The sequence below is a fragment of the Artibeus jamaicensis genome, unplaced genomic scaffold (genome assembly GCF_021234435.1).
Source record: "Artibeus jamaicensis isolate MK-2021 breed Jamaican fruit bat unplaced genomic scaffold, CSHL_Jam_final contig_241, whole genome shotgun sequence".
Classification (NCBI taxonomy): domain Eukaryota; kingdom Metazoa; phylum Chordata; class Mammalia; order Chiroptera; family Phyllostomidae; genus Artibeus; species Artibeus jamaicensis.
Window position 1 is genome coordinate 3690825 of NW_026521509.1, and position 22742 is coordinate 3713566.

General features: G+C 38.2%; 1 protein-coding gene across 1 annotated transcript in view; it reads right to left on the bottom strand.

The window, feature by feature from the left end:
- DACH2 (dachshund family transcription factor 2) overlaps window positions 1-22742 on the bottom strand; it is a 492266-nt gene that overhangs the window by 12094 nt on the left and 457430 nt on the right. Inside the window, exons 9-12 of the mRNA XM_053662409.1 lie at window positions 13710-13858; window positions 13438-13585; window positions 6689-6835; window positions 4270-4335 (exon numbers count right to left, since the gene is read on the bottom strand). Coding sequence (XP_053518384.1) covers window positions 4270-4335; window positions 6689-6835; window positions 13438-13585; window positions 13710-13858 — 510 coding nt within the window. The remainder of the gene's footprint in view (window positions 1-4269; window positions 4336-6688; window positions 6836-13437; window positions 13586-13709; window positions 13859-22742) is intronic.

Sequence of the window (22742 nt, forward strand, 5' to 3'; positions counted from 1 at the left end):
ATTTTGTTTTCCAGTATGATACATTTTCTTGAAATTCATAAATACATATAAACATAGTTTTTCAATTCTGAGCATCTTAATAAGTAATATTATAGGGACTTTTTAGGTAATTATTTAAGTTGCTTGATTTGGTGGATTATATTTAAGATGAGTTCTAATAATATTTTCTGAAAGCAATATCCCTGGATAATGGAATAAATAATTTTTGGTTAAATTTTTTATTTTATATATTAAATTGTGTTTCTGTTGAAATATGAACACATGGCATCCATTCCATAAGTTGATGATAGGAACTTTATGACTTGTGCTGCTTAAATTCTGTCCTAAGAGATGTAAAAATGTGTACTTTTCCATTTTCATCATGTTTGTTAAGATTATTTAGTATAATGTAAAAGGTGAATGTTCAGAAGAGAAATTTTAATCTATCATATATTTACAACACTAACCACAAATAGTTGACAATTTCATTTGTCATTTGAAATAAAAATAATAAAAGTTAATTCTCTGGCTTTTAAATAAGTTCGATCTTCAGCCTTTTAAAGGTCTATCTAATTCACTTATATTTAATCAGCAAAAATTAGTAGCACTTATTCAAATTATGTTTAGTGAAAACAGATATTAAATGTGTCTTCCCTTAATCACAAGTTAGTATGAAAGCAACTGATTTGTACAGGCTTTATTAAAATAAAAACAAATGTGCCAAATGGAGTGTGAATGTACCTTTTGCTTTTATCGCCTAATTAACCAACCACCTATGAGTAAGAGCTGTGCTGTTTGTTACATGGAAATGAAATACTATTGGGACAGTTCATAAGTTTGTATTTATCTCAGAGTGGGGAAGATGCTAATCCCATGTACTAAAGGCATCACATAAATTAAATACACAGAATAAAGGGTCACAAGATACAACCTGTTGATCATGTTTGGTTTGCCCTTCCAGTTCCACAGCTCACCTTACATCCCATCCCAATCAAAAGAGGGATGCAGTCAAGCTCAATGCTCCTTAAAGACCATGTTTATATTTGTGTATCACTGATTCAGAAGGGATCAAATGAGTCAGGCTTATTCAACCCTGCCCTGGCCCTGATGTATGGTGGCAACCTCAACTAGTGGTAGCCCACCACGACTGGAGTTTTCTTCATAGAACTCACTGCAGCACATGGAGAGATAAAACACTGAGTCCCATCCAAATTGGCTTTGCAGACATACACATAGCCTTCAAGTTGAGGGAAGAAAGCAGGCAAGCAAAGGTGGCATAAGAGACCGCAAAAGCTTTCCTGAATGAGCTAAACATTTATGCTTTCACATTTAGCAAGGCACCTAGTTAATGCATTAGTTCTGTCTGGTCAGCTAAAGCAAACTCATTCTCAGAAGATCCATGAGCTCTAACACTCCTGGTTTTGTACAGATAATGTGTAAAGCTACATTAATGAGAGTTCCCAAATTCAGTGAAGCTGTCACATAAAAGGGTGACTCTCAGATAAACCCAAATAGCTCTATTGGTCATGTTCTATAGGGAATCATTCCTTATGGCATGGAGAATACAGCCCAGTACCTGATTCAGAAAACTAATGGGAGTGAGGTTGGTACACAGGACCCACACCCACAGATAGGTTCTCCCTTGGGGAATCAGGACTGCATTGTACCTAGGCTACTTTGAGGCTTGCTTTTTGCCAAAACTCCCTCACCCTGAATTTAGGCAGAAATGTTTACTGCATATCTTTAAAATAACTTCCTAAAATCTGTGCTAAACCTCCCAAGGATGGAGTATAACCAGTTCAACTACTTTTTTCCTTGCATTTGCAAATATCCTTTTTCTTTGTAGTAATTAGCAACTTCCTCTCCTTTGTTATCTGTAAAAGGTAACCACCTAAAGTGAACCTGTGCATAGTAAATGAGGACCATCCTGGATGTAATGTGCCCAGAAAAGTAACAAAAGCCTGTCCAGGCAGGGGTCTGGGCCCTCTCTCACTCAGAGAGTGGCCAAGCTATACCCTTTTCTCCATAGGACTTCTGCAGTCTGTGTAAATTTGTTCATCGCAGCCACAACACACGGACCCACGGGCCGGGGTCCCCATTGACATCCAGGTTTGTTGCCTTCACCAGACCATGGGAAGGAACCAATTACTTCAACCGCCAGCAAGCAATATATCCATGGTCTTCTTCCTTTTTGAAAGTTAGGAAGTCATTTTCTTGTGGAGATGCCTTTTTTATTAGAGTTGATACAGGGTGCAGCCAGGGGCCCCCCCAAAAGATTTGGAATAGTGTCCAGAATTCAAAGTGTATAGGAATATTGGAGAGACATATAAGATGTCCTCACCCCCCCCCCACAGAGGGAAGGGACAAATGGAGCAGGGCCATTGAGAGCTGTTTTGCATAGCAACAGTTTTGCAGCTAACCTCTGGAATGGTTATTTAACATATGTATAACCTTTAACTAGTTTCATAGATATGTTAAATAGCAGTGGCCAAGTTTGGAGAAGGGAGAAGGTAGTGGACTGGGACTCAGGATGGAACTAGGGGTTGCGCTCCTGAGTGAGAAGGCCTGTGTGAGAGCTTGAAAAGACTGGCTCCAGGACATGAAGGGTCCCCGCTTGGCCAGATGAGAGAGAGCCACGCGGTTTCAGCAGAGTGAGGACCCCCTCTTGGTGAGGTGAAAGAGGGAGCCACGTGGTTTTGGCAGGGTGCGGACCCCCTCTTTCCCAGGTGAAAGGAAAAACCACGCAGCTTTGCCAGAATGGAGATCCCTGCAGCCAGGTGAAGAAGACAGCCACATGCTTTTGGTGGAGTGCGGACTCCTGCAGCTTTGGTAGAAGAGGCCCACGCGGCTTTGGGGTGCCCCCTTTGGCCACAGGGCCTGAAAAAGCAAGAGAGACTTTGACTGGAACTGGGTACAAAGGACTCTTGCCAGTGGACCATGAGAGGGTACCACAGTACTTTGGATTAACTCGAGATCCTGCACAGTGACACAGCTGACGGTGCCAGCAGCCTGCAATACAGACGTGTGCTCTTTTCCTGATTTACGGTACCGGAGTTGGGACAGTGGGAGAAGGGAGCGCTGTGTGGGTGTAGGTGTATACCCTAAAGGACTTTGATATTTTAGTGGTGGCATTAGGCCTGAATAGCATTAAATAAACATTTTGTTTCCTTTTCACAAATCTCTGGCATTAAGAGATGTCTTTCCAATTGGCAGCGGACAGAAGGGCCCAGTAGATTTTAGTATTTTGTTTTTGGGAGGGGCCCCTGTTGTATAGAAGTTTTGGGCATCCCTAGGTGGGCCAAATATTGTATTGCCCCTCCCTCGGACCTCTTCTTGTTCGGTAACAGATGAGACATTTTCACAATAAATGTGAAAGTAAATATAATCAGCATACAAAAACCTAAAAAGCTGCCTTAGAATCACACTGGAAAAACTCCAGCCGTCAAAATATTGTAGGTGCTTTTGACTCTATATTGATTTGCCTGATCTGTTTTCTTAGTAGTAAATATTTTAAAGATATTTAAAGGACCTGAGCATTTATGGGAATTCTGCAAATTACAACTAAGAAGCTGAGCTTTTTTTGGTCCATATTTAGGTGGTTTCTAAAATTCTCTCAAGTTTACATTGAAATTTAAAGGTTGATAAAAATGTTGTCAATAACACTTTAACTTAATCAATAGGTTATGATTATTATACCTGTGGCTTTTGCAAATATTAGTGAGATTTTAAAAAGCATATTATAGCATAACATCTAAAAGGAAAATTATATTAACATTTATGCATTTTTAAAATATACCTAACATAACAAAAGTACATTTTTTAACAGTTAAACATGCTGCCCTGGCTGGTGTAGCTCAGTGGATTGAGCATGGGCCTGTGAAGCATAAGGGTCGCCAGTTCGATTCCCAGTCAGGGCACATGCCTGGGTTGCAGGCCAGGTCCCCAGTAGGGGGCATGCCAGAGGCAACCACACATTGATGTTTCTCTCCTCTTTCTCCCTCCCTTTCCCTCTCTCTGAAAATAAATAAATAAAATAATTTTTTAAAACATGCAATAAATTTGCTCACATTATAAATGTATTTTTACACGATGTACATACATGCATGTGTATGTATATGAGGATATAAATAATCTTTTAAAAAACAATACAGACTTCTTACTCTGTTATAAAGTAAGAAGAGCTAAACTTAATGTTACTTATATGAAGAGTATGAACAGAGGCCCACTCCTGCCCCAACCCCAGGGATGACATATTAAGCAGTCACAGAGATAAAGATGCTGTAACTGTACCTTGCATAGCAGTGCTATCATGAGGAGTCCCATTGTTTTCTATTTCAATATCTGGGATCCCAGTATCTGAAAAAAGGGACAGTCATGATTAAGGTACAAATCTGTTTTCCTCTGATTCCATTTAAAGTGAAAACTATCAGTAAGACAGTGCTTTGATCCTATACATAACATAAAAATGTTGGGTGGCATTTTTGTGTTTTGTATATATATTTGTTTTTTATGTTAGAAAGGAGTGTTATAAACTGTACGTGAATGCTATAATTGGGCATACATTTTCAGGTCTATAGTAAATACTTCTTTATTCATTTTATTCTCTAGAGATAAATCGCAGGAAAATAACCTGTCCATAAAAATCGTCTCTGACTATTATGTAACATGCTTTCACTGTGGAATAAGAAAAAGACAGTGAACTGGTGTGGCTCAGTGGATTGAGTGCTGGCCTGCAAACCAAAGGGTCACTGGTTCAGTTCCCAGCCAGGGTACATGCCTGGGTTGTGGGCCAGGTCCCTAGTAGGGGGCATGCCAGAGGCAAGCACACATTGACGTTTCCTCCCCTCTGTTTCTCTCTCCCTTTCCCTCTCTCTAAAAATAAATAAATAAAATCTTTAAAAAGAAAAACATAGATACAATCACATAAGTGGAAGTGCTCCATCCCGATGCTGCAGTTTTCATTTATAAAATCTGATAGATAAGGAGATTCTGTCTATGTTAAGCACACACCAACACCACAACACAGGTTATGGCTTGTGGTCTTTCCATAGTATAGTTTCTAGGTGCAAAGGGATATGTGAATTGCTTCCAAAAAAACTTTAGAGAAGGAAAAAAGAGGTTGGCCTCTTATTTTCCATTTTAATATGAAATGTGGCTATGTGAAATTTATATATATACACAGAACCCCATTTATATGAACATTTCTGTATATACATATTTGCTCATGCAAACCCTTAGGTAATGTGGCAACAGATGCCGGTGTATCACCCAATGCCATCAAGGAAGAACGTGAGAAGGAAATGATCTGAGTACAAGGTACCCCTCCTGCTGTAGAAACAGCTGATTTTTCTTTATAACATAGAACACTGGAGCTAGAGTGCAGCCACTTACATGTGGATTTCAGATGTGCATAAAAAAGGTAAAACTGCCTCAGAATTCCAAGTTCAGGACCTCAAATCATAAGAATGTCCAGAACATTTGTCCCATTGCTGGTCGGAAATGTCACTTTTCAAACCTTAAGGAAGTAAAGATGCTGGCTCCCACTGTCTAACATGGTACATTGTATAAAATATTAATGTATTAATATTTATTCTCTTTCTTCTTTGCCTCAGCAAGGCACAGTTGTCAAGAGATAATGATCTATATCACTATAGACCTATCTATTGATTGTGAGCAGAATGATCCGAGACAGTCAGAGTAAAAAGGACTTGAACTTTTGGAAATGAAAGGATATGATCGATCATTGGTAAAAATCCTTTATGCATTCTTAGTACAGGACAATGAAGCACCTGCCTTTTAATTTATGAGTGTGTCATATGTGTGTCCAGGGTATGTGCACACATGTGTATAAAATCCTTAGGCTCATCCTGGTAACATACACATATCAGTTAAATAGATGAGCTGTCAATATGCTATGAAAGAGGAACTGGAATATTCTATGAAATAAAACAGTGTTTCAGGGTTCCATATTTAAAAATGGAAACAGAAAAGTTTGTAATTTTAAGACATTTCATGACAAAAGCACCTTTTTTCAAAAGATCTCTGGGGATTTACTTACAACATTCTTTTTCAACCAGGTGCTCCTTAAATCCTCAACACTGCCTTAATTAAATGAACCACTACTGTTTAGCTCATTAAAATAGAGGAGCAGCTCTGACCAGTGGATGTCTGTTGGTTGGATGTGTCCTGCAAAGTGAAAGGTCACGAGTTCCATTTCACGTCTGGCACGTGCCTTGGTGGTAGTTTCCATTCCCATGCGGGCACATGCGAGACACAGTGGATCGATGTTTCTTTCCCTCTCTTTCTCCCTCCCTTCCCCTCTCTTTAAAAATAAATAAAATCTTTAAAAATAGAGTTCTTAATTTAAAAAATCTTAAACATCAGCATTTTAATATGAATGGACCCATAACATTTACAGTTTTGATGCAGAAAGGTTACTAGTACTACATTTTTTACTGCAAAAGCCAGCAGGATTTCTTGTTATTACAAAACTATTTATCTCGCGGAATAAAGATTATTTTGACATATTTAATTAATGACTTAAATTGCTTAGCTTCAAATTGATTTTTTAATTATTCCTGGACAAAGCCTCCTTCCTCCCTTTCTCCCTCCCTCCCTTCTATCCTCCCTTCCTTCTCCTTCCCTCCCTTCCTGTTTTTTCAATCGGGTTTTCCTTTCCTTTAGCACATGAAGCCAAATCAGACATTACCTTTCAACATCCTCAGGCCACTCTCGTTAGTAGCAGCTTGCTTAAGTGCTTGCTCCACTTGCTCCCGTCGCTTTGATTCAAACTCCAAAGCTTCCTGCAGTTTTCTCTTGGCCTTTTTCTCCTTCTTCAGGCGCTTTTGCATGGTATCTGAAATGTGAAAGGTAAATAGTTTGCAAAGGTTTGGTGAATGAAAGAAGAGTTGCTAGTTGTGATGGATTATGAACCATAGGTATTGATGAGAGAAAGATATATAAATGTATCAGTTGAAATATGATTCTGTTATTTTGGTTCCAATTGTCATTAGCTCAACCACAGAGTGTTCAGTCCTAAAACCGACTTGTTTCTGCTTTTGTAGTTCCAGTGCGCATGCTCTTTAATTACACACATAGTTGGATGGTGGTGATTGCAGTGGTGAAAAATTGTTTTCTGTTTTGACTAACATGACACATTTGATGATAGCATTAAAAATTTTATCAATTTCTTAAGAAATATTGTTCATCAAGATATCACTAGTCATATTTTAAAATGTAAAATAAAGAGAAAATATCATTTGGATTGCAAAACGTGGTATGTCTTTTAAAGGATACAGGTTCAAGTGTATTTCTCTGAGATGTTACTAATGATAACAGCATTTATCTATCTCCCCATCCATCCATTTTGAAGAGAATAACTGTCAGTCGTGATGAAAATAAGCAACCAGGAAAAGCACAGCAGTATTATTTTGTAAGCAGAAAAGGTAATGATGAGCTAAGAAACTACCATACCTCAACTCTCAAGGTATGAAGAAAGAATCATTTGATGTGAATCCGGAGAAGGGCTTTCTCTGCTGAGATGGACTCCACGTGATCAACCAAAGGCCACCTTATGGACAGTAAATGCCTTGCAGCCATTAATACTCTGGATACACATACTCTGGCCTAGGAAACCCCTCAGATTGAACTCCCAGCTTCCCACCCCACCTGAGGTAACCATGGCAGGGGAATCCTGATGTAGTCTTGGTACTAACAGACTGAGAACTGCCACCTTGCAGGAAAACTGCATAATTGGGAGACCTCATTTACAAGCAGTAGGCCTAACTGAGAATATGGGAAGGAAATTTCACTGCAGAGTTTAGCTTCCCCTTTGTCTCGGTGAAATACAAATTGCTACGTGAATCTGTCTCATGGGTGACAGCTCCCTTTCCTCTGATCATTCTTGTTGTATTCTTATTACAGTCTAAAATTACTATCGGTTTGGTGCATCTTAACTAGAAACTTCAACTGTCTTAATGTACAATTGTTTCTAAACTGAAATGTTGAAATCTGTGCTAATTTCTCAAACAGAATTATTAGGCTCCAGCAATATGCTGATTCATAGCAAGGTTCTAGGCAGACTGACCTTCACATTCTTCATAAGTCAGTTTTGAAAAATTAACATACTGACATTATAGTGATAGAAAAACTTTCAGGGAACATTGAACAAAATTATAAATTATATGACATTTGAAATGTCAAAAATATTCACATAAAATTAATATATCATGATTGAACTGAATATGATGATAATTCGGGTTTCAATTGTATTTATCTCACATTTCAATGTCTTTTCATAGAAATGACCTTCAGCAACTGGGAGCCAGTGACCCAGATAAATTTATGTTCAGTTGAGACAAAAATACAGAGGTCTAAGGTAATTAATAACAAAATGGAAATCTTGGAACAAAGACACTGAGAATGCATGACTTGTTATTTCAGATGAAAGACTATATGTAAGGTTAAACGTAAAACTATTTTGCTATTGTAATTATAGTTAATTAGCATCATTCCAGTAAAGCATTCTAACACATTGTTTAAATCAGAAATCTAAATTTATTCAAATTAATGTATAACTTAATGTAATTATAAGACATAATTTTGCTTCTAGTATAACTATTAGTTCAAAAACATTGTATATGTTGTTTCTCTTGAAAAGTATAATTCCACATATTCCATAAACAATTTCACAGCATATTACATTTAAAATTTATTTAGCACCTAGTCTATACTGAGCATTTATCTGGGACTATATCTTCTTGAAGCCTTTCAGCAAACCAGCAAAGAAAACACTAGTATCTCCACTTTCTAGTTGAGAAAACTGAGTTCTTCAGAGGTTAATTTTGCTCAAGATTTAAATTGAAAACAGGCTGACAGTGACCAGAGGAGAGAGGGGAGGGAATTTCGGGGGAAGGATTTGAAGGAACTAGTATAAAGGACACATGATCAATAACAAGAGGGGGTAGAGACGGAAGGGAGGTGGGGAGGGCTGGGATGGGGGAAAGGGCAGAAAACTGTACTTGAACAACAATTAAAATACAAAAGAAAAAGATTATATGGCCGGTAATTTTCATAGCCTGAGGGCCAAAGATCACATACGTAGTTGTTTCAGATCCTGGGGACCATATAGTTGGTCAAGGACCAAAACAAGTAACCTCCAAGTTCTGTTTTAGCGCTATCATTCCATGATTCTAAGTGTTTAATCTGCAAAGAATATTATGATGTTTGTACAGGGCGGGCAAAAGTAAGTTTACAGTTGTGAGTATGCTAAACACTAAGTTTATTCTTGTATTATTATTTGTCTTTAATTATTGTATTATTTATATTACTTGTGTTATTAATAGTGGTATTATTATTATTTGTATTCTTACTAATGATCTACCTTTTAGGTAATAATGGCTAGTAATTAACCTACTTTTGCTTATCCCTTTGTATTTCTGCTTAATTCAAGTAACACTTTCTGGTTTACAACTAAAAGGAATTTCGGTGGAATATTTACTTTGAGTGTAAAACATAGCATCCTTTAATTAGAGAAAAATGGTAGGAATTTGTACTATATATTTACAATTTTCTACATGCCTTTATATATGTATCTTTATGGTTGTTATTATTATGTCTATATACTTGGAGAAATGTGACCATAATATCAATTTTCCCTCTCTTTCTTTTCAATCATATGACTTCAGGTAAAGCGTTCACCCTTCGTTATCAAAAGTTGGGTGTGGTGGATATGACATAAGTAGGAAGCTAGAAAGGAATTTAAGCGATCACCCAGTTCAACTGTTGTGGTAGATGGGGATATTGTGATTCACACCAATGGCATAGTTTCTCTAAATTAATGAGGATAATAGTTTCCTATAATCATGCTAGTCATTAGATGTAAAATGTTAAAAAAAGTATATAGGTCATATTAGATATTTGATGCACATTAGCTAGTAGTAGTGATGATAGTAGTAGTAGTGTACACTTACCATAATTTAATAAATGCTAAATTTATTAAATATAAATACTATAGGGTAAATTTGATAATACATACAATATTACATCTACCATGTCTAGGACTTTTTAAAAGACAACAGATGTGATGGCAATTATAGAGATAGACCTGGATAGTCTATGACAAGTTAGTAAAGAGAAATTGGTAGGTCTCTAAAAGTTAGAAACCAATGTTACAAAATGTGGTAGATTTTCCTAAGTCAATTTGAGGATGTTATTATATTTAACATATGATTAGTCGGTTCTTTACTACAAAAATTTTCTCTACAAAGGAATGTGTTTTTATGACACTAATCATAATAATCTATTTTGAATACCAAATGCTAGAAATAAGCTAATTTCACCACACTTTAAAAAGACAATTTAGCCTAGAAGTATTTCATGCCTTTGGCAATAAAAAGGTTTAATTCTTTCAAAATGCAATGACTGATTTTCCATTTTAAACTAGATTAATAATTCCTGGGCCCTAAAGAAAATAGGAAACCTTCATTTACTTGACACAAATTTCAGAACATAATTTATTCCTTTGGAATAATAGATGGTTAGTGGATTTAACTCAACTAGACTCATCTTTCTTGTTTAGGGAGGTAATGTCTAGGTTGTAAATTTTCCCTCCCTTTCTTTGCCTCCCTTTCTTACTCTTGAGCTCTTTCAGTTAATATTTGCTTTGTGATCCAGCCATTAAAGAGTAAGCAGAGAAGGGATGAAAGGTGAAAATCACAATAGCACTTTTGCTGCTGTTACGTGTTTTAGAGTAAGTATAAGGAAGAGGTAGAAATTACTGGGGAAAGTGAAGTTTTTAATTTGCTCTGGTTTTGATAGAAACTAATCTTATTATCTATGTTTGTGGATAATCAAATATCTACCCATAGTTGGAGAGTTAATTCTATTAATTAATTCTCCAAGGGCACAGCCAAGAGGGGGGCCCTCCAGAAAGGGATTTGGAATGGGTTCCAGAACTCACGGTGTCCAGGAAATATTAGAAAAACAAATAAGATGTCCTCACCCCTTACCACCCCCCCACAGGTGTGAGTTGTGGAAGGTACAAGTGGAACAGGACCATTGAGAGCTGTTTTTTTAAAGATTTTATTTATTTATCTTTAGAGGGGAAGGGCAAGAGAGAGGGAGAGAAACATCAATGTATGGTTGCCTTTTTGCGTCCCCTGCTGGGAATTGGCCTGCAGGGAACCAGCCTGCAACCCAGGCATATGCCATGACTGGGAATCAAACCAGGATCCTTTGATTCGCAGGCCCGCACTCAATCCATTGAGCTACACCAGCTAGGGCGAGAGCTGTTTTGCATAGCAACAATTTTGCAGCTAACCTCTGGAGTGGTCATTTAACATATCTATAACTTTTAACTGGTTTCATATATATGTTAAATAGCTATAGCCATGCTTTGAGTCAGGGGGATGGGAGTGACTTCCACCCAATATGTAACTGGAAGGCAGCTCCCCCTGGTTACAGAGTCTGTGTGAGAGCTTGGAGATGATTGGCTCCATGCCACAGTATCACTATGGCAGCCCAGTAAAGCTGGGAGAATATGGGAGCTCTGGCAGGTATAGCTGATTGTAGGAGTAGGAAATGGGGCTGCAAAGGAGTACTGGCGTGGGGATTTAAAACCCAGACACGGCAACCATAGGAGGAGTACCATATGGCTTTGCCAGAATGAGGACCCCTGCAGCCAGTTGGAGAGCCACACACTTTTGGCAGAGTGCAGACCCCTGCAGCTTTGGTAGAAGAGATCCATGCAGTTTTGGGGTGCTCCCTTTGGCTGTGTGGCCTGGGAAGCAGGAGAGACTTTGCCTGGAAAAATGGGTACAAAGAACTCTTGCCAGTGGACCATGAGAAGGTGCCACATGACCTTGGATTAACTGGAGATCCTGCCTAGACAGCAACTAACCGGATGGTGCCAGTGGCCTGAAACATGGACGTGTGCTTCTTTTCCTGAGATGTGGTACCCCAAATTAGGGCAGGGGGAAAAGGGAGCACTGTGGGTGTCTGTGGTTATCCTAAAGGACTTTGATATATTAATGGGGACATTGGGTCACTATTTTAAGTCTGCATAGCTTTAAATTAACCTTTCCTTTCCTTTTCACAAATCTCTGGCATTGAGATGTCTTTCCTCTGGCGGTGGACAGACAAGCCCAGCAGGTGGTCTGGACAGTATTAGTATGCTGTCCTTGGGGAGGGCCCCAGTTGTTCTGTAACAGTTTTTGGCATCCCTTGGTGGGCCAAATATTGCCCCCCCTTGGACCTCTGTTCTGTAACACTTATGCTACCCTAATCAGTCCTCATAACCATTCCCTCGAAGAGAACAGTCTCCTTCCACATAGCTTCCTTGTTTCCAGTCTTACCGCAAGCCCCCTCTAAGCTATTCCCAACACTGGAGTGCTCTAGGTAAGTGAAATCAGACCTGGTCACCACCCCCTGCTTATCTGTTTCTATTTTCCATCACCTACAGGACAATGCCCATGCTAATCTATTACATGGCTAAAACTATCCTTCATAATTTAGCTTCTCCCTCCATGTTTCTGCATCGTCTCCCACCATGCACTTAAGGAAACTCAAATCTACTGCCATAATAAATTATAAACACTTGCTCATGTATGAGGCCTCTTGCCCCCCATGACTATGATCAATGATGCCTCTGTCCAGAGTATCTAAATAACTGAGGAACTCTCGTGACCTTTCTTAGCTTACTGAGTCATCAAGATTCACATTCAGATATCAGCAGCAGAAAGCCTTCCTCAAGCATTTGCATACTTGCCACCAGCAAGATGAACTGATTGCCCCCTCTCTATGTAACCACATATACTATACTTCACTGCTCTTACCACTTTTTCTTGAAATTAAGTGGTTGGTTGTGCTAGCAGTTTAAAATATAAATCTCTCAAGGCTAGGAACTGAGCTATATTTATCTTATAACCCCCAAATCTAGCACCATTCTTGGCAAAAAGTAAGGTCCTATATAAAGATTTGTTAGATTATCTTTATCCAGATGTATTTCATAGTATTGTAGGGAAAAGTAATAATATTCATGTTTCTAAAACAGCATGTGGAGTGAAAGTCAGATGCGGTTTCTTATTTTTATTATCAAGATCAATAGTGTAAATACCTTACCTTGTAGATTACACACAGTATTTGATTCTTAGCTTGTTGTTTTTTTTTTAAATATTTAATTTATTTATTTTAAGAGAGGGGGAGGGAGAAAGAGAGGGAGAGAAACATCCATGTCTGATTGCCTCTTGAGCGCCGCCTGCTGGAGACCTGGCCCACAACCCAGGCAGGAGCCCCAGTTGGGAATCAAACCAGAAACTCTTTGATTCACAGGCTGGCAATCAACCCACTGAGCCACGCCAGTCAGGGCAATTTGTTATCATCATTTCTAAGCTATCCCTGAGAACATTTCTAATACTTTTAAAAATATCACAACACAATAACTTATGTTGTTCAACTTACTTCTGCTTTGAAGCTCAACTGCTATTTGTCTTTCCAGGTTTTCTCTAATTTCTTTTTCTCTATAGAGCTCCAATCGCAGATCCTTTTTTTCTTGCTGAATCTGCTTCTCTTGGATGCGCGCATTATCCAGAGCCACTTTGAGAAGACCCTGTCAAAGCACAGCAAATGGCATGCAGTTCAGCTTATCTGTTTTAGCTTTCAAATACGACAGAATTGATGGAGGTGCTAATGTCTTGTATTACATTTATTTTGTTTATAGAAATATTGTTGACCTGAATGTTGGTCAACAGAGTTTCCACAGAAGACAGACTATCAGCGAAAATGAATGGGCCCGGGAATCCAGGAGGCAACGCCTGCCCAGGAGGCAGTTGGATCTTGTCCAGTGGAGACTTAATCATTGGGATTTGAACCGCTACGTCTTCTGCAAAAAATAAAATGAGCATCAGAAGATTTGAGAATAAACAGCTCAAAATGCTCACTGTATTTCATTCACCTCTAGTACCATCTCTAAAGATTTTGTTTCTCAAATGAAGTGAAAAAAAATTCCTAATTAGAAGTCAAATCTCTGCCCTAGCTCCCTCTAATTAAAAAAAAATATTTCAGAAAAAAATCAGTGAAAATAAAGCAACATTTACTGCTAAAAATTCATACAATTTGAAGAAACAAATGTAATGTATGTTTGTGAATACCTATAAATTAATCAGACAACTTCCTGGTACAGCATAAACTGACTTTTCGGTTTTTTTCTTGAAATCTATCTATCTATCTATCTATCTATCTATCTATCTGTCTGTCTGTCTAATCTATCTACCTATCTCTATTTTAAACAACTTTATTAAGGGATAATTGATGTATAACAAATTCACCTATTTTAAATGTATGCTTCAATGACTTAGTAAATTTGCAGAGTTGTGCGACCATCATAACAAATCTGAGTTCACAGTTGTCATGGTTTGTTCAGGATTTCTTGTGTGGAAAGCTGTGGGGTAGAATCTTGGGCACTTTCTGTGAAATGGGATAACATTATCTTCGAATCAAGTGCTCTTCAAATAGACCATCTTTACAACTTTCAATTTTCTAAAACCTATAGGGCTAAAAATGCTAAGCAATTATTTTTTAGAGTCAAAATAATTTTTACTGATTATTTTCATTAAAGCTTTACATTGTTTAAGTCCAAACTATTATAAACAGCATTTGTTTATATGTCTTAAAGTATTCAATAAAAGGCATACATTATTATTAGCCTATAAACTTTCTTTTAACATGTGAAGCTATAAACAACATGTCCTCAAGAATGTTTTTCTAGTACAACATTATTTTTAAATAATATTTTGGTAATAAATGTGTGGTGTGTGTTTTCAACAACTTTGTTATTGTAAAATTAACCCTAACCTTTTATAGAACATGTCTTCCTCCCCTCCTTTCCCTCCTTCCCTCTCTCCTTCCATATTTCATTCTCCTTCCTTCCTCCCTCCCTTCCCTCCTTTCAGGGGAAATGAGCAAATTACCACAAATTTTGTGATCTCTTTCAAGTACAACATTTAAATACTTGAAATATCTCATTAGAAAAAGTAAATCTTAGAACATGTCTTGAGCAAGATCTCTAATGTTTCTAAAGTGCATTTCTGAATAACTAAATAAGCAACATGATGTCTTGTTTGTATTATTTGAAGTCTGTATGTAGCCAGTATTTTGTCTTCTGACGTGTGTGCATTAGATGGATAGAGTGACTTCAAAATGCTCTATCAATATTAATAATAACTGAAGAGGTTCTACACCTTTACATGGATGTTTAAAAATCTTTTTTTTAGACTTTATTTATTTATCTTTAGAGAGGAAGGGAAGGAGAGAGGGAGATAAATATCAATGTATGGTTGCTTCTCACGCGTCCCCTGACTGGGAAATGGCCTCCAACCCAGGCATGTGCCCTGACTGGGAATCGAACCACGATTGTGTGGTTCACAGGCCCGCACTCAATCCACTGAGCTACACCAGCCAGGGCAGATGTTTAAAAATCTTAAACTAGAATTTTATGTACCTACAGGTCTATTTTTAAAAAGTGAACTGCTGCAAAGTTAGAACATTGACTTCCTCCTGATTTAGAGATAACATAATGCTTCTCCTGAATAAATATTTTGTACCAGCAGCAGAGTTTCTTAAATTAATGGAATCCTTGTTATGCATCACTCTATGCACACATTTAACTGAGTGGAAACAACCCGAGGGGCATTCATAAACAAGATACCTGAAAAAGAGAGCAATGCTTCAGCATGTATGAGACAAAATTATAACCACATTAAAATTGCCAGAAGTCTTCTACCTGGAGATGAAAGAAATGCCATGAAATTGGCTAAAAGGAAAATTATTGTTGTCTATGAAGACAGGTGGCAAGCTCTATGGTTTTTGTTGCTGCGCAGTAGATTGAAGTTTCATAATGCTATTACTCTTCTTTAAAGAGACAGACATGGCTGAATTAGGTGCTGTTTGCTGCAGTGAGGATCCAATGCAAAAAGAATCATATTTCATCAAACCTAGTCAACACCAAGAAAATAAATAGAAATATAAGAGGTACGCAGGCAATGATTCATTTTGAGAATCTGGCCCAAGAGAGACACATGGAGACAGCACACAGATCTAAGCTTCTACCAAAAGACAAATAGGGCACAGAGGATGGGAATTGGGCTGGCAATGTAGCAGAGGTCACATCGATTTCCAGCAGCGGTTTTCACACAGATGAGATAACCCTGGACTCTATCTGGCCCATTGTTCATATCCTACCTGTCCCACAAACAATATATTTCCTAGTCCTAGAAAAGGGCAGTAAAGAAGAAGGATTCTACTTATGACTTATGATTAAGTTTCTATGATAAGCAAACATGTTTTCTTTTGACCAAGGTCACATTGCGTGTCAAGGTCTATAATAGCCCCAAACTAGGACAAGTGTGTTATGCTCTGGTGTATATCAGTGGGGACTGTCAAACGATTTTTTTTTTGCATTTAAATCACATGCTACAAAATGAATAGTAAATGTATTAGAAATCTGTTTTAATCTTGTAATAGGTCTTCACATCTGAATGACATCTACATTTTGCTCTGAGTTTAAACAGATGCACCATTACGTGGGAAGTTATTAGATACACTTGAAAAACTCTCATGGGCAATGGAAGTGAATATAGGTGAGTCCTGGAAGCATAGTTTTCCACAGAAGAGCATCCTTTGTGATCCATGGAGAGTTTGGATTGCAATTTTTGATTTAAAAGGCTGGAATTCAAGCTGTATATTTTAAAGCCTTTATCAACCCTTGTGATGCAATGACATAAATGCAAAGATAAAGATAGAATAACTGCTGTGTAGCTGAAGATGTGAGCAACCTCTTCATCCTAGAAGCAAAATGGTGACTGCTTATAGTGAGCTTGTTAAACCCGCCATACTTTGTAATAGCACTTGGGGATCCATTTGAAGAACAAGCTCTTAATGGCAACTTCTTGCTTAAATATTGACAAAAATTTTACTTGTAGAAAAAAAAAGAAATGAACAGGTGGCAAAGCCTCAGGATGAAAAAGCTCCTGATAAAGTCAAATTCAAAGCTGCTAGAGCCTATCCACATGACTCCACTGCTTATTTTCTGCCTTTTTCTGGATTTAAGTCTTTCCTCTGGGGTTTGAGGACTGTGATACAAAAACAGAAACTGAGCCCAGCTGATTCACTGAGCAGAAAAAAAAAATGCAGCTAACCCACCCAGTCCTTAATTGGTAGTTTTTTAAATGTTTTATTTATTTATTTTTAGAGAGAGGGAAAAGGAGAGAAAGAGAGGGAGAAAAACATCCATGTGTGGTTGTCTCTCGCACGCCCCCTACTGGGGACATGGCCTGCAACCCAGGCATGTGTCCTGACTGGGAATCGAACTGCAGACCCTTTGGTTCACAGACTGATGCTCAATCAACTGAGCTACACCAGCCAGGATCTTGGTATTCTTTAACAAATAAATTCTATGTCATTATTTAATCTGAGAGCTTTTTCCTAGATACAGCTGGCACAAGGGACATTCTGCACAAGCAAGACACCTGCTTCCCTCTTCCAACAACAACAAAATATCCCAGTGCCGTGTAATGATCTGACCTGCGTAAACGTAAGGAAGTGTTCATGGTGTGAGTTGAACAATGACTCAAGTGTTACCATCCTCAAATGTGGAAAAGCAAAACTTGATTCCAAAAGTCTAACATATCTTTAGGCAGACATAATAAGAAATGGTGCTGATAAGTGAAAATGAAAAGGTAATAGCAGAGGAATGAAGGGTCAGTAGCCTGAGACTGTGAGGTACAATACTTCAAAACCAATTTTGGCACAGTTATCCTCTGGATCCTTATATTAGCAATTTGGCAAAATAAGCTCCTTTATAAATCATGAATTAGAAGTAAATAATCCTTCAGATAAAATATCATGCTAATAACCAATATTACATCCAGGAGAATTTGGAAGATGTATGATACCCAGTCCTTGTCATTAAGGAGATGAAATATTATTTTGGAGAAAAAGTTGATGGGTTACAGAAGTGGAAAATTAGGTGTGAAATCCTGTGGCATGGATTGTTCAGTGTCTCTAACTGTTAAAAGTAGGAGAGATCATTCAGGTCTGGAGTAAGCACTCAAACTAATGTAGCTGAGCAGTATTGCCATTGGCCTTAAAATAAAGTCCCAGGAAACTTCCCCAGGATATGAGGTGTGCCATCATGAAAATGTTCCTTGTTCAAACCAGTGTTGAAAAACTAAATTAAACGATATTAAACAGTTTTCCTTAAAGCAAGGGCTGGTGGATAAATTACAGGATGTCCAGTGAAGTTTGAATTTCAGATAAACACCAAATGATTTTTTTAACATAAGCATGTCCAAAACATTCCACGGAACATCTTCATACTAAAAAATAATTCTGTTTATCTGAAATTGAAATTTTACTGGGTATACTGTTTTCTTTTTTTTTTTTTAACTTGCTAAATCTATTCAGGCCAGACATCTTAGAACCTTTAAAATGCTAATACTGAATATTAACATATGTTACATGTTAATGTAGGCATCTGAGACCATAATGATAAAGAGCAAAAAATGATGAAGCCTGACTGGTTAGGTTTGAAAGCCTGCTCTATGATTTGCAAGCCCCTAGGTAAATTACATAACCTTTCTGTGCCTGAGTTTATGCATCTGTAAATTGAGGATAATAATAATCATAATAATGCATAATCTCATAGGGTCGCTAAACAGATTAATGAGCTACTAGTTGTAACTTCCGTAGTTACAACTACGAAATTCCTGACCCAAAGTATAGGAAATATAAGTGTGTGCTAAATAAATTAAATGGTAATTGAAAATTCCCAAGAGTAAAGAAGGAGAATATATTTGACCACCTAAGCATCCATTAACACCTCATGAAACAACATATTTGGAAAGACCCTTTTCTGAGTAATAACTGGATGAACCCAGCATCACCCTAAAGTGGGCTTTCTCAGTTCAATGGTCTGAGAAGACTTCTTATGAGTAATTCTCAACTAAGGGTCATTTTTCAACCTGGAGGACATTTGGCAATGTCTGGTAACACTCAAAACTGAGGTGGTGAGGGTGTGTGCTCTTGGCAAAAATGGTAGAGCCCAGAGATTCCCACTGCCCTCTCATTCCCAGTAGAGTCACCTAGCCTAAATGTCCATGCTGGTCATGAGCCACAATTCCAGAATTACATAGGAAAATCTCAATGAATAGACAGTTAACTAGGTCTTTTTTTTTCTCCAGTGAACTTCTGGTAGAGATTTTAATAAGCATGAGTTAATAAGACAATAACGTTAAATCAAGAAATTAGAACTCACACAGTACTTTGCAAGGTATGTTTTATAGTTCTGATGCATTTATTTCTGGGTCCCCAATTTCAGTTTTTGCTCACCTCTTAATCTCATTAGTTAAATTGTTAGTGGGGATAGCTAGTTAGTATTAATAAAGAAAGGGAGAAAAAGGATTCAGACATTCAACATAATAAACCTGCGAGCTAACTAGCCTGATTCACCTGGAAGGTACAGCATGCATAGCATCCCCAGGGGCCATTGCATCCTCGGCTCTCACCCTCAGGACCTAACAACCAAAACGGGTGGGAAGGATCATTACAGGTCATCAGCCAGGATTGGCCAGGGGGAGGGATAAAAAACAGCAGGAGCATGTCCTCTGCTGGACGCATGTGCAATAGAAGCCAAATGGAGACCATAAAGGGGAGGTCTCCACCCTAGGGAAAGAATCAGATTGTATTAGGTACAGAGAACCCCAGGAGGCACAGAAAATGAATTGGTTAGGTGGAGGGATCAACAGAAGCCGGGAAGGATTGGGGAATTGGTTGCTTAGTTTGAAAGACCACCTGGGTCCTTCCCAAGCCTAAGGTGTTGTGATCATGGCCTAACAAAGGCTTCTGGCTCAGTAACGCATGCTCCCACATTTGCATAGTCTTCTTCCACAGTGGCCCTGTGGGTCCAGGAACTGCCTGGTCCCCAAGTACAGGCCCCAAACGCAGACTACAGGTGCTGGCTGGAGCCGTGTGGGTTCCAAGTGGGCTCCAAATGTTGGGTACTGGATGTGGCATTGCACTGGCAGCTGGAGTAGAGCCCAGAACAGAAGAGGGGAAAGACTGAACCAGTGGCACAGACTTTCTGGACCCTGACCCTTTTTCTGGGCTTGATGAAGACAAGGTTGGCCTTCTTCCACAGTGGGATGGATAGAGCTGAGATGCCAGGGACCTGGGGCCAGTGTTTTATTTCTACTCAATAAATGTTTCCACTGAACTGATTCTCTCATGCATGGGTCTTCAGACATCTTTTCCTTGCTTCTCACCAAAAGGACCCCATTTCCACTGGCAACAAAACTTACACTGAACATCCTATTTAACCTGCATCCCTATTCCTACCCCCTTACCTATACAATTCCTTTTTTCTATAAAATCTATCACATTTAATGTGCAATATAAGTTATTTATTTACTACTTATTACATTTTCATCTCACTACAATGTACTGTACATGAGAGCAGGAAACTTTTGTCGTTTTTTCTAGTTTTTCACTGCTGTCTCCTCAGTATTTAGAATACTAAATATCTTGGGACCTCAACACTTCTAATAACTTTACAAATGTAGACTGTTAATCTTAAGGCTTGAGGGAAAAATTCTAATCATCAGATTGATTACACTTTTTAAATTAAAATGTAAAGATTGTGCATGAATATATAATTTTATTTTTTTAAAGATTGTATTTGTTTTTAGAGAGGATAAGGGAGGGAGGAAGAAAGGGAGAGAAACATCAATGTGTGGTTGCCTCTCATGCCCCTTACTGAAGACCTGGCCTGCACCCCAGACGTGTGCCCTGACTGGGAATCAACTGGTGACCTTTGGGGTCACAGGCCAGCATGAGTCACACAAGCCAGAGTTGAATATATCATTTTTAAATATTTTAAAAATATGTGGTGGGATAGGGAAAGAAAGAGGGGATGGAGGTAAGGAATTTTGAGAAAACTCTCAGGCTTTTCAATAAAACTAGTGATTGCAATAGTCTGCAGATATATGACAAACTGAAATTTTTTAATTTTAAAAATAGCTGAGATGGGTACTGTATATTTACTGAACTTGTCTACATATCATAGTAGTTTGTGCAAAAACATAGCAGATTATAAATCTTTCTGGCATATACACATACTTGTGCATCATCTTTCAGATAATGGGCATCGAAGATAAAGCAAACCTGACTGATTTTTTAAAAGTGCATCTGTATTTTCCAGAGAACTGGAATACAAAACGGCTGAGGATCCAGACTATAAATACATTTCATGCAGAGAGAATATGATCTAAAAATTGAAAAACAGACAAAACTTTCCCACATAAACAGCCAAATGACACCAGAGGCAAGTACAAATCTCTTCCCCAGAAAAGTATCCTGGCTACCTGTGGAAAGGGCACTGACTGAGTGGATGTGAACCCAAACATGAACCCAGTGGAGAATAATATTGTAACACTCCATCAGAAGCTGGCAAACAGGAGGCTCTGAGGTAAAAGTGAACAAAAGAAGCTGACGTTTTAAAGAGGTGAGTTTAGGAAAGATGGGAGGGGAGGGCACGGCACCCATTTACATCAACTAGCTGACCTTTGAGGTGGTAATGTTTTGTTACCCTGACATGTCCATAACCCTGCTCTGAAACTTCTAAGAGGCTGGAGGGCAGGTTGTTCATTATGTTCCCTACCAGGAAATGGGGCCATCAGTTCTGACAACCAGGGAGGAAACTTCTCTTAATCTGGCTCAAAAAAGAAAAAAAAAATGACCGGCAATTCAGGCGTTAATTTTAAAATAACTACTTTTTTTTGGCTTAGCTAACATATAACAGAGGATCAGAGCATGTGATTAATCCAGCACTGTAACAGTAACGGCTCTTAACTTTAATCTGCATCAGGAGGTCGTGAAGATCTTTTATAAAATGTTCACAACTGGCAAAGTTTGTGTGATTCAGTAGGACTAGGGTGTGGTTTGGCAACTGGAATTCTAAGTGCCCAATAGATGGTTGATTTTGCTGGTGTGAGGGCCACAGTTTCAGAAAGCAGTGGGCTGTTATATAAACTTCAATTGTGTTCCATTTAAAGGTAATTGATATTCCTTTCTATAACAGTATCTTTTTAACCAGTTGTCTTTGCGAATTAAAAAAAATCAAAATGATGTCTAATTTTAAGTATATATTTTCACGGCTTCAAGAAATTGCTTAAAATTAAAGAGATGCATCAACTAGCCTGTTATATGTGCCTAGGGATTCTGAAAATCAATTTACTTTGCACCAGAAAAACATAATAATGGAACCTATTTGTAACAGAATCAGAAAACAAAATAGTAAAAAAAAAATTATAAAGGTAAAAGCAAAGTAGTTTTTTAAGAATGAATGTAACATAAGCAGTTGTTTAATAAGAAAAACAGCAGTTCTGGCCCTGGCTGGTGTAGCTCAGTGAATTGAGCGCGGGCCTTCGAACCAAAAGATCATGGTTCGATCCCCCATCAGGGCACATGCCTGGGTTGCAGGCCAGATCCAAGCAGGGGCCAGTTCCCAGAAGGGGTTGCATGCAGGAAAGGCAACCATACATTGATATTTCTCTCCTTCTCTTCTTCCCTTCCCTTCAAAAGATAAATAAATAAAAAATTTAAAAAAGAGGCACATTAAAAAAACCCAGCAGTTCCATGGATTAATCCTTAAATACTATTTCCTTGTATCCATGAAAAGTGGGGAGTGACTATTTTGGTAGGAATAAGATTAA